The 16,182-nt window shown below is 44.3% G+C and overlaps 1 protein-coding gene across 1 annotated transcript; it reads right to left on the bottom strand.

The window, feature by feature from the left end:
* Window positions 1–8,030: 8,030 nt before the first annotated feature.
* On the bottom strand, window positions 8,031–8,744 carry LOC100997503 (cytochrome c-like). Its single transcript, XM_009208342.4, has one exon. It carries the CDS (start codon window positions 8,727–8,729, stop codon window positions 8,268–8,270), a length of 462 nt encoding a protein of 153 aa, XP_009206606.1. The 5' UTR covers window positions 8,730–8,744; the 3' UTR covers window positions 8,031–8,267.
* Window positions 8,745–16,182: the final 7,438 nt, after the last annotated feature.

The following is a 16,182-nucleotide window of genomic DNA, read 5'->3' as shown; positions in this document are numbered from 1 at the left end:
TGGGCATGCCGTGATGATTCAGAACCAGACCTTGTCTTCCAAGTTGGGAGACAGGCACATAGCAGTGATGACAACATGGTGTGCTGAGGCTGAGACGGAGGAGTTTCAGGATCCCAGAAGGGGAACCTAAAGGACGGCAGGGAGGCTTCCTGGAACAGGTGACTCCTGAACCGGTTCTTGAAGCCTGATAGGAGTTAGCTGGGTGATTGAGGGAGAGTAGAATATTCTGAGGACAGAAAGGAAGTTGTGAAAGAGAATGGTATGATCAGCAGGAGGTATGTAGGTGGAGCCAGGTGTGGGGAGAGGGAGACAGGTGGGGTTGGGCTTTCCTGGCCTGGTTCTTTGTGTACTCTGTTCTTTCAACTTATGATGTTTTTCTCTTTGGCTTACATTACACTACCCTTCAAGGTCTACTTTAAATTCAAACTTCTCGAAGCCTTCCTTGTCAAAAGGAATTTGTTGGGCACCTACTAAATGCTCTTTATATCTTTCATTTTATTAATTCATCAAGGCATCCCTGTGAGGTCAGCAGTTCACTTCAGTTCAGCATACCTCTGGTCCCTGCTATGTTCCATGCCCTAAAAATATGCCGATAAATCAGATATTACAGCTCACATTCTAGTGGAGAAGACATGCCTATTAACAGATATTTTTAATACAAGTAATATTGGGTGCTATTATCTCAATTTTGCAAAGAAGAAACTCAGACATTTACTTATTAACTGATTTTGCCCAGGATCATATGAATAGTAAGTGGAACCCTGCTGTAGGTAGAGTTGAAGTCAGTGCTCCACCCTCTGCTCCAGTCAACTCCCATGGCACTTATCACGGTCTGTCTGGGAAGGATGTATCACTAAAGAGGTGCTGATAGTTTGCCTTACCCTGGGACTTGGTTTCGAGCTCAGTGAAAGCAGGATCCAGTGTGGTAAAGTGGTTCTGCAGAGAGAGAAAGCTTGAGAAGAGGATGGGACTAACATTTAGAAAGTGTCTACCACGTGTCAGCCTGTTGTTCTGATGCCAGTCCCACTTCCCACCTTTGTGCCCCTTCCTCTGAACAGCTTCCCACGTCCTCCCACTATCATCTGCCCTGGCTCTTTTCTCTTCTCTTGGTCATTGCCTGTTCACTTGTCTGTCTTCCCCACTTGATCAGGTTGAAATCTTCAGAGTCCATCATAGTGTGTGGACTGTAGTCAGAGTTCAGTAATCTTGAATTGGATTGACAGAATTCTTACTGGCCATGCTCTGACAGAGGGTCTGCTTGTGTCTCTGTCAGTATTTGTGGGTGTTGAGTCTGTGGGTTATCTGTGTGGGCCCACCATAGTTTGCATGGTGTGTGTAGCTCCTGTGTGGGGCCTTGCACTGACTTCCTGCATGTTCCCTATAAGGGTATTCCCACCCCCTTCTGAGCCCTATGCCTCCTCCCATCATTAGCATCTTACCCTGGCCAGCCCTAATGTCCCTCTCTGTCAGAAATATATTTCAGGGTAACTCATGTCTCCTAGCCATGATTAAAATACTTCTGAACACCCTTGGGTGTGGGCCTGGTCTCTTGGTGCATATCAAGTGCCTGCATTTGCCAGCTGAGCTCCCCAGCTCTATATCTGCTGACAATGAGGTCAGGCCCAGCTTGGTTTTAAAGGTGAGTGGGCAGTAAATGATAAAACTACACTCAACCTCTTGCGCAGTCCACAGCTCTGAAAGCACTCCAGCTGGTTTACAACTTCTCTAAGGGGCTGAACTTTTGCGGGGAGGGTTGGAAAGGTATGAATTTAGAAATTGTTGTCTTCAGACAGTTTGTGTTTCTGGGTGTTTAAGAAGTCTCCCCCCGCACCCCAAGCTGATCATTGTGTTTTAATGACTCAAAATCATGAATATTAAACCGAGGGAAAGTTGACAGTATTTAAATGAGCATCATTAAGAGACACATAAATTAACAGGGTTTTTAGTTCTTGTGGAACTGCCGTTTCAATGTTAATTAAACAACCGGAGTGCTCGGGCGCTTTTGCAGCAAACTGTCCCTAAAGTGTGCTGCAGAATATCATTATGGGTGGCTGCCTTGCTGTTTAATTATTTCCAAGTTGATTTTTTCCCCCATTGCTGAAGTAGTTTTATGCTTGTCTTGCATTTGGAAAAGGTGATGGAGCTGAACCTCTAAGGAAGCTGTCAGTGTGATCTCTGTTGGCCCAGTGGTGAAGACCTGAGCTGAGCAATGCTTGTCCCTTCGTGCCAGCCTTCTGTGAAAGAAGCCCAGGTGCCCCTTTGGGTCTCCTGATGGGCTGGCCCCTGACTGTTAACTCAGGGTGTCTAGGAGGTACCTGGCTCCTTAGCTGCCGACCATCTTACTCTTAGAAAGTTGGGGGTCTGAATTTGGATGGAGCCTTTAGATGCAGAAGGAAAGGCAGAGAGTGTCAGATTAGGGGAAGGGGTAGCAAAGGCTTCCGTGACTATGCTTGAGGCTGTGTGGGGTGGAGGAGCCAGGAGCCCTGGGATCTGCTCTTGATTCTATTTGGTCTGAGTTAAGTGACCTTGAGGCATTCCCTTCCCCTCTCTGGCATCAGTCTCTTCAACTATAACATGACAGGGCTAGATTAGATCATGCATTCTCAAAGAGGGTGATGTTGCCCTCAAGAGGGTAAAAAGTGGTTCTTGGGAAGGTGGAAAGAGTGTACTCTTATTTTAATGTGTAAAACAATAAATGTGTATTACATAAACAGGTACATAGTTTATTTGTGGTGTTAAAAAAGACTGAGAAATACTGGAATGGATGAACTCTAGGAGCTTCATCTTTAAAGAAAAGAAAGTCTCCTGTGAGGTGGATCCCCAGATGGTCACATTCCCTGGAATATGGAAATGGTCTTTATCATTACCTGTGTGAACGTGACTGGGCTCTTGTCTCCTGGGCGTCAGGGGCCTAGTCTGTCAAATGAGACTATTCATCTCTTACCAGTCCAAAGGTTGGGGGCTGGACTAAAGGAATTTTAGAAGTCAGTGAAGCAGCCTGGTGGAGAAGGATGAAGTCCTGGGTCCCAGTGTGTGGCTTTTGAAACCAGCCTGCTGGCACCAAAGCTTGACTCTAGCACTTAAAAGCTGTGTAAACTTGGGTGAGTTCTCAACCCCTTTAGCAAAATGGGATTGTGCACAGTACTTCATGGGGTTGTTGCGAGGATCAAGGCAGTCAGCATAAAGAAAGAATTTCATGGGGTCTGACATATAGTAAGGGCTCACTAAGTGTTGATTTTACACATCATTGTTAACATTCGTTTGTTTTATTGTTATTACTGAGTGGCCTTGACTGAGTTGCTGAGCCCCTCTGGGTCTGGGTTTCATGGTTCACAGCTAAGACATGTTTCATGGATTCATCGTATTTTTGCACACACCTTTTTTCTCTCTAGAATGCCCTTCTGCCTGTGTCTCCTGGCCAAATTTCCACTCATCCCTGAAGTCGCCTCTCAGCAATCATCTCCCTAGGAAGCTTTCTTGGCCTCCTCAAATTAGGCTTAGGTATTCTCCTCTGGGCTCACAGGTGGTATACCTCTGCCCCCTTCTTCATTTCTGCTGTTTATTTTTGTGTTGCCTTCCTGCACCCTTCCCTCCTTCACCTCCTCCAAATTTTTGCTCAGATGTCACTTTCTCCATGAGGCCTTCTTTGACCACCCAGTCTAAAGCTACCACCCAAGACATTGCTCATTGCTTCCCTTGTTATTCTTCGTACACATTTTATGTTCATCCCCTCACCAGAATGCAAACTCTGAGAGGGCATAGATTTAGGTCTGTTTTAGTTACTGCTGCAACCCCAGCATCTAGAAGAGCACCCCACATAAGAGACAATATTTATTGAACAAATAAATGAATGAAGTGGGCTTCCCTCTTACAGCATTCCATGCTGAATGTTGGAAATATTTGTAAGACCAGTTTGCTACTAAATGGTGCTATGATTCATGGACCCAAGACCAGCTGAGTCCCACTATGGTGAAGCCTCCTTTTCCTTCTTTTCTCCCTTCAATGTTTCTAAGGATATTACTGTATAGGGTGGGGACTAGTAAATCAACTGGAGGGCCCAGACGTGCTTTACTCTAAACTGAGGTTTTCATTCCAATGCCTAGTACCAAGAACCGCAGGGAGCTGAGCTGGGCTGCTGGGCATGAGCCTTTCATGTAGTTCATTAGGATTGCACCTCCCCACACTACAGCAGGCCACCAATGCCCAAATCTATGTCTCATATCTTACCACTGTGATTCAAGGAAATACTAACCCAATGCCCAGGAAAGTGGAGGGAGTGAGTAAGAGAGAGTGGGGCTTACCCCTATGCCCAGTGCCAAGCTGACTCAGTTGCAGTGGGAGGATGGGGTAGAGAGGCCTCCCCAAGGAGAGATACTTGGACAAACAGCTTCTCTTTTAGGATATTTTAATATACATTTATTAATGATATATCCCCCAGGGTGGGTTTATTTAACATCATAGGGCAAGATTCCGAATACAATGTTAAATGGAAAAAAGAAAAAAGAAAACTATCTATCTATCTGTCTGTCTGTCTGTCTATCTATCTATTTATCTATCGCTATGTATGTATGTATGTATATACTGGAATGAAGTCCAATCAAATGCTTCTGAGAGCTCTAAATGTCCATTAGGTTGCACATTAAAGCACCTGTGGTAGGGGCCCAACAGGAGCTTGGGCAACAGAAAACAGCCTGGAATTGGAGTGTCAATATCAGGCCTAAGCTGATGGAGTAGGGCCTTTAACCTCTGTAGAAAGGTGATCACCTGGGGTGAGGACACAGTGTGAAAAGAGCACAGTATTGGTTTTTTCCAGAAAGGGTCAAAGCCTGGGTCTGGAGATGAACTGGGGTTTCTTGCCTTTGGTCTTAAATTTCTGGCTGGGCTCAGGTTTGCTCACTGGGTACCCCAAGGTAAAAGAGCTTCCAGCTAGGGGTAAAACTTTCAAAAGCCCTTTTATAGAAATTAATATTTATTTAATCCAGAGAAGCCTTTAAAACTCAAGACTCCAAAGACAAAAACATAAAGGAAAAATTAATAAAGCTATAAAATTTTTAGACATAATACTTATCAAGTTATTGGAATTACTTGTTTAATATATTTTCTCTATTGGACTGTAAGCCCCATGGGAACAAGTACTGTGTATATCTTTTTCATTGTTATTTGACTGGTCTCTGGCACATAGGAGGTGCTCAATAAATAATAATGATAATGTATAAACAATAAGGAATTCAACATGCTTTCAGTGTTTGTTATGGTTATAGAAAATAATAACAACAATAACAAAAACTTTCTTTGGAATGTTTTCCATTCTTTCTTCCTTGTGTATGCCAGGATTAATGGAAGAAAGTTGATACACCTTGAAGTATATTGGGAAAATTGCCACAGCACTTTGCAAATTCTCCCATCATGAGAGGGAGTGCATTTCAGGCTGGCTTTGTGACTTGCTTTGGCCAATAAAATAAATGACACTGGGTGAGTTATGAGCCTAGTTCAAGAGGCCTTGCAGCTACCTCTCTTGCTCTTCTTGGAATACTGAGACTACCATCATGTGACCAAGCCCAGGCTAGCCTCCTAGATGACAAAAAACACATGGCTCAGTTGATACCCATAACCACAGACTTGATAGCCAGCCTATCTCCAAAGCAGAGCTTCCTAACTGACCCAAAGCTGTACACAAATGAATGAGCCCAGCCAAGATCAGTGGTGGAATTGCCCGCCTGAGGATAGCCCAAATACAAACCTACAGAATCACGAGCTCTGTAAATGGGTGCGTTAAGCCACTAAATTTTGGATGGTTTGTTACACAGCCATAGATAACCAGTAAAGATATTCAGAGGTAATTAGAAAGTGTTTCATCATATGCCCTGCCAATAGAAGCACAAGTAAAATAACCAAACAAAGCTCATTGGGAAATGTGTAATGCAAGTCATAATGCAGGAACAACATTTTCAAGAAGAACCATATTGAGAAAGTATTTTCACAGTAGGTAGCTGTCCAAGGGAGAGATTGCTGAAGCTTGGTGTTGGTGATGGTTGTGCATTGGCGATGAAAGTCCAGAAGTTTCTCCAGTTCTTAAGGTACTGTTGCCACAACTCTACTTCCTAGACCTCAGACAGGCTTTGCTCACTTATTCCTGTCATCTCAGTGCCACTGCAACTCTCATGCCCAAAAGGGTCCCCAATACCTATAGAAAAATATTCAGATTTCCTCTGTATGGTTTGACCTCAAAAGACTTTCTCATTCCCTTTCACATCCTACCACCATCCCACATACACTATGCCATCCAGACCAATCCCCCTGGTCTAAATACACCGCTTTTTTACCCCCTGTGTCTTCATATGTTGTCTCTCTACTTGGACCCCTCCTTCACTTGACACGCCCACCCTTAGCCATCAAGGCACACTTATACAAATGTTACCTTCTTTGGGAAACCTTCACTGAGCTCTCTCAGCTCCCAGATTGTGATTATGGCAACATATCTCATTATGAGCTAAACTTCTCTCCTCTCCTTGTCTTCTTGCCTCCTCTCCTAAACTTTTCTCCTCTCTACTTGGAAACAGAGTCCCCATCTAGTTCCTTTTTCCAGGACAAATTCCCAGCACATGACCTGGAATAGAGTAGGAACTCAAAACTATTCTTTGAATAAACAAATGAATGAAAACTAATATTTGAACAGGGTTTTGCAGCTTACAGAATATTTTTGCATCCATTGTTTCATATCAGATACTTTCATTAGATATTCCATTTTCCAAATAAGAAAAGTAAGGTTCAGAGTGGTTATATAAGTTGTTTGAGGCTTCTCAGTGAGTAATTAGAAGGAGACAAGAATAAAGGCTTTTGAATTCCAAAGCCCATAATGGTAAAACTTGTGTGGTTATTCACTCATATATTCATTGCACAAATATTTATTTTGTGACCACTCTGTTCCATGCCTGCTCACAATTCCCCACTTCTCCCCAGTGCTGCAAATCCTGCCAGGATCACTCTTTCTACACTTAGCTTCCTGCTTTGCCTTCACATTTGTTCCCCATGGGAAGTCTTCATTGAACCCAGGCTAAGTTAGGTACCTTATCTCTATTTCTATAAACTCCTAGATTTGCCTGTCATATTTCTGTCTTCTCCAGTGGTCTATGAGCAGTTTTAAGGCTTTGTGGGATCCCTCTACAATTCCGATACAACAGCAAGGTCTTGTCTGGTTGCCGTAAAGTGAGGGGCCATGTGAAAGATGAGGCTTGGGGGTAGTCAGCAGAGGGCAGAGGATGAAGGGACTTCTTAGTCATGTGAAGGGGCTTGGACTTTATCCTCAAAGCAGTCAGGAACCAGGGAAGAGTTTTAAGCAGGTGAAATGCAATCATTTAAGGCATAGAGAAAGTGGAACTCTTTTTTTTTTTTTTTTTCATGATCTGTGGTTTTCTTTTTAATTATCTTTAGTCTTGCGATCACACATAATTTTAAAATTTGTGTATATCTCCACTACTTTAATCCTTTTAAGTCGGCAAAAACACCATTCCTAATCACAAATACACAGTTCTACAGTTTTATGTTTCTGAATGGCTGTTTAAAGACAATCCTAAATTATAACTTAGTTTGACTTAGATTGTAAAGAATTCAAGAGTGAAGTTTAACTTGCTACTATTGTAAAAGCATGTGACCTTATAGATTTGTAAGATGTGAGAAGTGTTCAATAATCTTTAATATTACACACAAACCGTACTAAAATGCTTTTCAATAAGTAAAAGGAACCATTTTAAATACAGGGAATTATAATTAGATTGGCATCGTTAAGGCCAAAACTCTAGACATTGCTACCTTATTTATCTTCAACCCTTGCCTTTAAGAGGCAAATGAACACAAAACACAGGTGAATCTTGCTTGGTTCTGAGATGGTGAAGGAATTTACCCAGTATTTAAATATACTCACATAACCAGCTATATAAATCTAAATATAAAACCAATCTCCAGCAAGTTTTTAGATGGCACGCACCATCTTTGCGAAAAGTTGAACATTACTAACAAAGTCTAATAATATCTTTAGAAGGGGTAAACAGCGATAGCATTTACTGAATTGGAATTACTATTAAAATTCAAAAACTGAACATATTCATTTAACCACAAGCCAGTCTTAGTTTTAAATCAGGACTGCTCAACAAAATATTCTGTCAGTCATTCATGATCTGAATTCTGGTGTATGAGATCTATTAAAGTATGGTACACATAAAAAAGTCATGAGACATTTGTTTTGTAATAAATAAGGCAGTGGCCAATTATTACTCATTAGTAGCTTTTTTGAGATAAGCTATCAAGTCTGCCCTTTCTTCGTTCTTCTTAATGCCAACAAAGATCATTTTTGTTCCAGGGATGTACTTCTTGGCATTCTCCAAATACTCCATCAGTGTATCCTCTCCCCAGGTGATGCCTTTGTTCTTATTGGCGGCTGTGTAAGAGTATCCAGGGGCCTGACCTGTCTTCCGCCCGAAGAGACCATGGAGATTTGGCCCAGTCTTGTGCTTGCCTTCCTTTTCAACGGTGTGGCACTGGGAACACTTCATAATAAAAATCTTCTTGCCTTTCTCAACATCACCAATATTTAATTCTCTTTTTAGTCGCTGGCGCAACGAAGATTCCCGCTCCGAAGCAGGACATCCCCACTCTCTCGTAAGTGGAACTCTTAAAGGAGACTGTGAAGAGATAGCCAGTGAGGCTGGGGAGATCAGCACACCTAGGAACATTCTAGCAGAAAATGTTGGTGCTCCACAGAACTCCCCACACCTCACTTAATGTGCTTTCAAAAGCACTCCTGGATCTTCTTTGGTGAATGACTCTTAGGCTACTGGGAATTAGCAGTAGCCCATTAGCACAGACAGCCAGAGGTGTCTGGGAGTTTACAATGATTGTTGGATGTTGGAATGGGGAGAGTGAAAGCCCAGCCCCCTTGCCTTGAGTTGGGATGATGTACACTTCAGACTTCCCCTTCAGGATCAGGCTCAAATCTACCCTCTGCTGGACTTTTGCCTGAGAACACAGCCTTATTTGGCTCCTCCTTCTTGTCCTGCTTTCTTTACTCCCTCACTGGTTTCTCCTAGAAACATTTCCTTAATAAATCACTTGCATATGAATCTCCATGTCAGGGTCTGCTCTGAAGAAGCCAGCCTATGACCCATACATGGGTACAGACATTGACATATAAATGGGAATACAAACTGTATACATGGGTACAGACGTTGACATATAAACGGGAATGCAAACTGTGTTCATGCCCCAGTGCAGGAACTCAGAAACAGCCTGCCCCTTCTTCATGTTCTTGGGCTGTGAACAGACACAGAAGACCATGAATCCTACCTCCCAGGACCCCAGTAAGAATTGGCCAATCCCATGAAGCTGAGCTGAACTTGTTCTGCCTCCATCCATGAGTGATTTGTTGTAATTCTCTCCATCTTTAGAGCCCTTTTACATCAGTTCTCTCAGTGGGCCTCCAAAACATCCTACAATAAAGGCAGGGAATCTATCAGCTTCACTTACTAGGTGAAGAAACTGAAGCTCTGAATGGCTGTGTGACTTACCTGAGGCCACACACCTCCCCTGGTTTTCTTGCTGTCATAGTCTGATTTTCTCCACCATGCTGCTCCTCTGTGAGCTACTGGATCTATAAATAAACATGGGGAAAATGTTCATAGCTTTGTGCTACAAGAGGAAGATGAGTAGTACAAGGGAGTAAGTGGATCCCTGTATAGAAATTCAGTGCATCCAACAAGAGACAAAAGTGGCTGGGAGTTAGTGTCAGGGCTACACAGAGTGCCTATATGGTAGACAGAAAATAATAGGGGGTACTGAGGTTGAAGAAAATGATGTTCTCCAGGATCTTGTCCAGAGGAAGTGCAAGAGTGTCCCTCAAAGTACACCTTGCATCCAGTGCAGAGTGTTGGGGGAAATGGGAAAATCACAAAGGGAATGAAGCCATGTGCTCAACATGATGATATAAAAAAGGGACGTTGAAATGAAGTTACTCATGCCCTTCTGGACACAGTTTTGGCATCACCTTTTCTGGAAGGTGCTCCCTGGCACATCCACCTCTCCCAGCCCCAGACTGGAAAGGAGGCACTGTCCTGTGTTCTTCTTTCCTGTTTTCCTCTGTCATAACTTTTAATAGTTGGTAGAATAATTTCAATTTAATGTTTCCCAGAGAAGACTATGGAATTCTTGAGCAGAGACTAGGTCTAAGTCATTCATGAATCCCACTGCCATGATCACAAACAGTCATGATCCTGACTACAGTTTAGCCTGGTCTTGGCCAAAGACTCGTCCTGGACCTCAGGTCTTAAATGTCCTAATATTGGCCACAGACTGAGTGATCCTGGCCTCAGCCTGAGCTCTGATTCTGGCCACAGACTGAACCTTAAACCTGATCATTCTCTGAACCTCAATCTTGGTCACAACCTGAGCCCTGATCTTGGTCCATGCTGAGGACTGGTCCTGGCTATAGATTGAGTCATGCACCTGGCCCTGACCTAGTCATAGACTAAATCTGGACCCATCTAATATGCTCATCATCTCACAAGGGTCCCAGAGCGCCACTCTCTTGATATTTAAACAACCTGTTGCTCACGTGTTTCTTATCTCAGCCTCACACATATTAGATCTTGAGCACTCCCAGGACACATCTTCCCCCAGAGGCTGGCATAGTGTGGGGCCTCTACAGGCTGCTGACAAGGGCTGGCTTGCTGAGTGACCACACTCTGATGAGGATGTGTTCACAGTGGCTGCAGTAGGGTAGAAACAGGAACCCCTAAGGTCCGATCACAGAAGAACCTCTTGACTGCCTCTACCCTGGCCATTTCTGTGATCAAAGCACATTTGAGAAAAAATTTGTCTTTTTACATGCAACACAGCAGAATTCCGGGTAACAGAATCTGCTTTTCCTTAATTAAGAGTCTGCCAGAAGTGGGAGAACAGTTAGGAACTTGAGGACAAAGAACATGAGAAGCAGAAATTTTGCCTTCCCAGGCAGAAAATTAATTATAAAATCAGATTGTGTTACCAGAATTGTTTATATCTGTGTTTTAAGGAATTTGCCATCTTCTGAATCTAATAGATGGAGCAGTCAGAGCTTGACTGCTACAACAGTTTTTAATTTGTTTGGAAATTAGTCCAAATAATGAAGAAATGCTTTTCAATACAACATGAAGGCAATACAATTGGCACATCTTTTAAACAACAACAACACAGTTCTCAACGTTGAATAACTAAAGAAAAGCATCAGTCAGAAACAGGTTGCGAACTTCTGGTTTGAAGAAATGCTACTTCTAAGGGTATACTAATACCTATCAAAACTCCATACTTGAGCACTTTCTTTGTATCACTTTTGCCCTTCAAAATAGACCTGAGGATGTGGTAGGTAACTTTGTCTTCCATTTCAGAGAGAGGAACCCCTGGCTCAGGAGAATGGAGTCACTTGCCCAGGGTCATCCACCTGAGCTGGTGTCCTTTGCACTCCCCATGCTGCTTCTCTCTGGGTTTGGCAAAGGTTTTTTGTTTTTGCAAGAAACAAGTAAGTGGCTTTGTGTTTCAACGTGTGAGTTTTTTTAAATGGGCAAAGCAGTCTGACGTGTTAATGATGACTGATGATGTAGACAAAGTCTGTACATTACAGCCACATAGCCCATTTTCACGTAGAACTGCGTACCTGCCCCAGTTTGACCACCACCCGCCCACTGTGTGATCTTGTACATGTCGCCTTTCCTCTCTGAGCCTGTATTCTTCCTCAGTAAGTGGGGGTAATGTCTACCTCACTGATTTGAATGAAAAGTAAAGATTATGTTGGTATGTTAATGAGCAATTGTGAATTAGTGGTTGTGAGTGTTAAACCCTGGATAAAACCACAGTGGTATTATGGCACCTAGAACAATGCTGGTTGTCTGGTAAGTCACTGAGCTATGTTTTGTGAGGTTGCTCCATGCCCATCCTCAGGGTGAGATGTAGTCCTCAGGATACAGAAGCCACAGAATGACATTCCTCAATGGGAGACTGAGCTTTGAGAGATAGCTTCTCAAACTCACCACCCAAGAAAGGAGAATCTTTTCGTGGTTCCCTGCTCCAAGAATTTTCCCACTGGCAAGTGGATTGGGGGATGGCCTGGTGGGCAGGGTTCCTTACTGAAATTAATTTTAATTTGTTTTATAGTCCTTAGAGGTGGACTAGATTTTAAAAAACGAAGAGCAAGGGGAAGGGCTTCTAGGGAGAAGCTGCACCAGAGGAAAGGTGCAGAGGTGCAGAGGTGCAGGGAGTCGGGAGGGCAAGGCTGGGGAGGTGGGTGGGAACAATGTCAGGCTAAGGAAGCAGATTTGTTCTTCTGAAAATTGGGAGCCATTGAAGTTTGAGGGAGAGAAGTAGCATTTACTGATTTTCTGTTAGGTGCTTTACATATGGCAGCCATTTAACCCTGTGAAGGTAGAGATCATCATGCCCATTTTACAGACTGAGAAGCTAAAATTTTAAAAAAGAAGTAAATGAATATAGTCACACAGCTAGGAAGGGTGAGCACCAGGACTTGAGGTCAGTTCAAACGAATTCCAAAGCCTTGTTCTTTCCAGCACAACTTGCATAGCACATATCTGGGAGTGGGGGCCGTGGCGGGTTGTGCAGAAGGGGAGACCAGAACTACTAGCTTCTAATTTCCTCTGTTCTTCCCGACAGGAGGCTTAAAGGCCTCCAATACTAGGAGTGCAAGACAGTATCCTCCCTCCCTTCCTTTCTCTAATCTTCTCACTCCTGCTGCTGTACTGGCTTCCTTCCCCCTCTCCATTATCCAGCCTTTTATCGCTTTCCAAGATGTCTAGGGACAGCCTTCAGTGGCTGGCTCTGTCCTGATAAATAATTTGCATGCACAACACACAGCTGAGTAATGGTGGAGCTGGGCTGGGATCCAGGAAGTCAGAGCTTTTTGCATTGTACTGTTCTTGTGCCAAACATTGTGCCCAGCCCATAGTAAGTGCTCAATGAATAATAACCCTTTTGCTGCAGGAGCTAATGTCCATCACACTGGAGGGTCAGATTTTTAGAGCCTGAAGATGCATTTGCCCACACTTCCCTTTGGAAGCAACTCTTGTCACTGGTCAGATTTTAGCCTTTTCCACAAGTAGAAAGACTAAGGCTTCCCAGTGTCTGTAGCTTAGGCTGGGGAGACTGTGGCCAAAGGGTCTGGCCCCCATAGAAAGAGGTGGCCCAGCCTCAGCTCCAGCAGCCTCTCCAAAGAGTGAGGCCCTGGCTGCTTTGCATGCAGGATGAAGTCTCCTCTGGTCAATTTGCTTTCACTAATGTCAGGTCCCCGCGGCGCTGTCGTTGGTTGCATAGCAACTGGCCGAGCAGCACGGCAGAGGTGGCCATGCATAAAAGATGACACATGATGGTGGGGCACGGGGTGACGATTTGCAAATTTAGATACAGTCGCAGCAGGAATATGAACTGGGCACTGACAGGCATGGGGGTGGGTGGCTCTCTTTGTCTCCTCCCATCTCATTCAGAAAGCCAGGTTCCCACTGTATTTACAGAGGTCTGGGGAAAGGGAGCAGAAGTGGGGAAGTGCGGCTTGACTTCAATCCCCAGAAAGCCAGGGGCTGGGCTGAAGGGGAAAAAGGAGTAAACAGTATGGGCAGCACAGACAAACAGAGGCCTCAGGGTGCCCTCCCAGGCAACCTGGCTTTCCCACAGATTCCTCCAACCTTGTGGAAGGCTGATGAAAGCAGCTGGTCTGAACACCCCTCCTCTGCCAGTGGGTCTTCTCTTTGCCTCTCCTGACAGCTGCAGGGAGAAGACATGTGCTGGACTTGGAGTCTTCAGACCTGGGTTCAAGTCCTAGTTCTGCCATTTCCTGATATTGGGTACTGCAGCAGGTGACTTTAAATCACATTCAGTTTAATCTAACTAATACCAATTAAGCACCTACTATGAGCAAGGCGCTGACCTAGGGGCTGGAGACACGACCTTATAAAATACAGTCCCTGTCCTTGAGGAGCTCTCAATGTTGCAGGAAAAACCAGATATTCAAATGATAAGATTATACTTTAATGCACTGAATGCAAAAATAGCAGGCTAGGGAGGGGGCAACTTCTGCTCTGAGTTTTAAAGGTAATATAGGGACTGGCTAGGAAGGCAAGGAATGGAGGGGAGTGTCCCAGGCAAAGGAAACAACAAAGGCACATGGGTGAGAACCAGAATGTATTCTCAGCAGGAGGTGAAGGGAACTTAAAGGTGTTGATGTGTCCAGAGAGTAAAATTTACTGCCTCAGGCTCAATGAGAACACACCTGGGACTCTCCTAAGGTCCTCACAGATGCTTGGTTTATCCTTGTGCCCACCTGCCACCCTCACCATGTGAAGAAGTAGCAAACCATTCAGTAATCAATGGCCACATTGAAGGATCTGGAAATCCATCAAACCCAAACTCCTTATTTTAGAGAGGAGGGAGAATACCCAGAGAAGAGGGTGAGCTGTCAGAGGCCTCTCATTTACCTAGGTGGGAACAGAGGAAAGAGAAGAGCTTGTCCCTCCACAGCTCAGACTTCTATTCTGGGGTGAATTTGGGGTAATCGTGACAATGACAACAGACAAAATTACTGATGCTTGGAGCAGGAAGTTGGGTTTGGAGGCCATTGCTAAGCTGTAAAAGAAGTGATTTGACTATAAACTGCCTAGGCCTCCCTGAATGGGATCACACACCACAATGGAACCTCTGACAGGCAAGAGGGCTTCCCTCATGCCCCATCATACTTTTTGAACCATGGAGGAGTTCAAATACCAGCTCAGACACTTAAACTTGCTGGGTGACCTCAGGTAATTCATTTTGCCTCTATTTCTCAGTTTCCTTTTTGGTAAAATAAGGACACTACTAGCATCCACCTTATGGAGTTGTTGTGAAAAGTAAATAAATTCATATATGTGAAGTCTTGGAACAGTGCCTGACATACAGTAAGTGCTTAATAAAAGTTTAACATTATACCGAAAACATAATAATAATTATTGGAGCAGAGAGGAGAAATGCAATTCAGCTTAGGATAGGAGTTGGAAGATGGAGGATGGAAAAAGGCCTCCTAAAGGATCTGATAAGATGAGTTGAGTCTAGAAAGACCTAGAAGTTAGCCAATCTAAGAAGTAGAGAGGAAGGGTGTTCCAGACAGGGGAAACAGTGGGTACTAAACCTCAGCAGCTCCAACCCTTTATTTGGAAACTCAGATGCAGAGAGTGTAACTGACCTGTTGAAGGTCATGCGGCAAGGATTAGCAGAGCCAGGCTGGCCTCCAGGCCTCGGGCTTAAGGGGAGAGATCTGGATACACCAAGGGGCAAGGTCTGCAGATGAACATGGCCTCATGCCCTCTCTGCTGGGCTTATGTCTAAAGGGCACGAGTCTGGGAAGGTAGACAGGTCAGGCAGACCGTCTCCAATGTCCAGGGGACCAGTAGGGAAACCAGATCCTGACTGACTTTTGAGCTTTCAGCGGGGACTGGGGACCCTCAGGTGGGCTGGTGGGCTGGTGCCTTGAGCCTCTGGAAGCTGAGGGGCTCACTGGGCTGCTGAGAAAACTAGTAAAGCCCCAGATTCTGGTGAGGACGTGTGATCTGCATTATTGATAAATCTGGAATCTGTGTGGTAGCACATGCCTAGCCTGTGTAAGGAGCCCAGAAGAGGCAAACACCTCCACAGTTCACATCCTTTAGTGTGGGGCCCGTGCATTTCCAATGGCCTTTCCATCCTTTATGTGCTGTGGCATCTGTGAGGGGCTGACTGAGGATCATTACTCCTTTCCTGAGAACCCCCATGGAGGGTCTCTGGGTGAGGCCTTGACTGACATGAGCCCAAGAATTTTGGTTCTGACATCTGAAGACAAGACAGATTCTGTCTTAAGATGCGCTCTGGTGGCTCTTGGGAGGTATGAATCATGGTGGCCGTGGGCCCTAGAAGCTTCTTGGGGACAATTACTACAGTCTAGAGAAATGCCTGAAGATTCAAATCGCTGATCTCCTGCCTCCTGGGTGTCTGACCTTGGCCAAGTTACTTAACCTCCTCCCTTTCCTCAGTCATGCAATAGGGATAGTAACAACACCAACCTCAGGATTATTCGGAAGATAAAAGAGGCTGTACATAGAAAACATTTGGCAAATAAATGAACTGACACAAAGGAAATGCTCAATG

The sequence above is a fragment of the Papio anubis genome, chromosome 1 (genome assembly GCF_008728515.1).
Source record: "Papio anubis isolate 15944 chromosome 1, Panubis1.0, whole genome shotgun sequence".
Classification (NCBI taxonomy): domain Eukaryota; kingdom Metazoa; phylum Chordata; class Mammalia; order Primates; family Cercopithecidae; genus Papio; species Papio anubis.
The sequence above is the reverse complement of the archived record's forward strand: the minus strand, read 5'-3'. Positions and strand labels throughout refer to the sequence as shown.

Coding starts and splice junctions, on each gene's coding strand:
- LOC100997503 (XM_009208342.4), bottom strand. CDS start 8,729: ATGTTCCTAGGTGTGCTGATCTCCCCAGCCTCACTGGCTATCTCTTCA.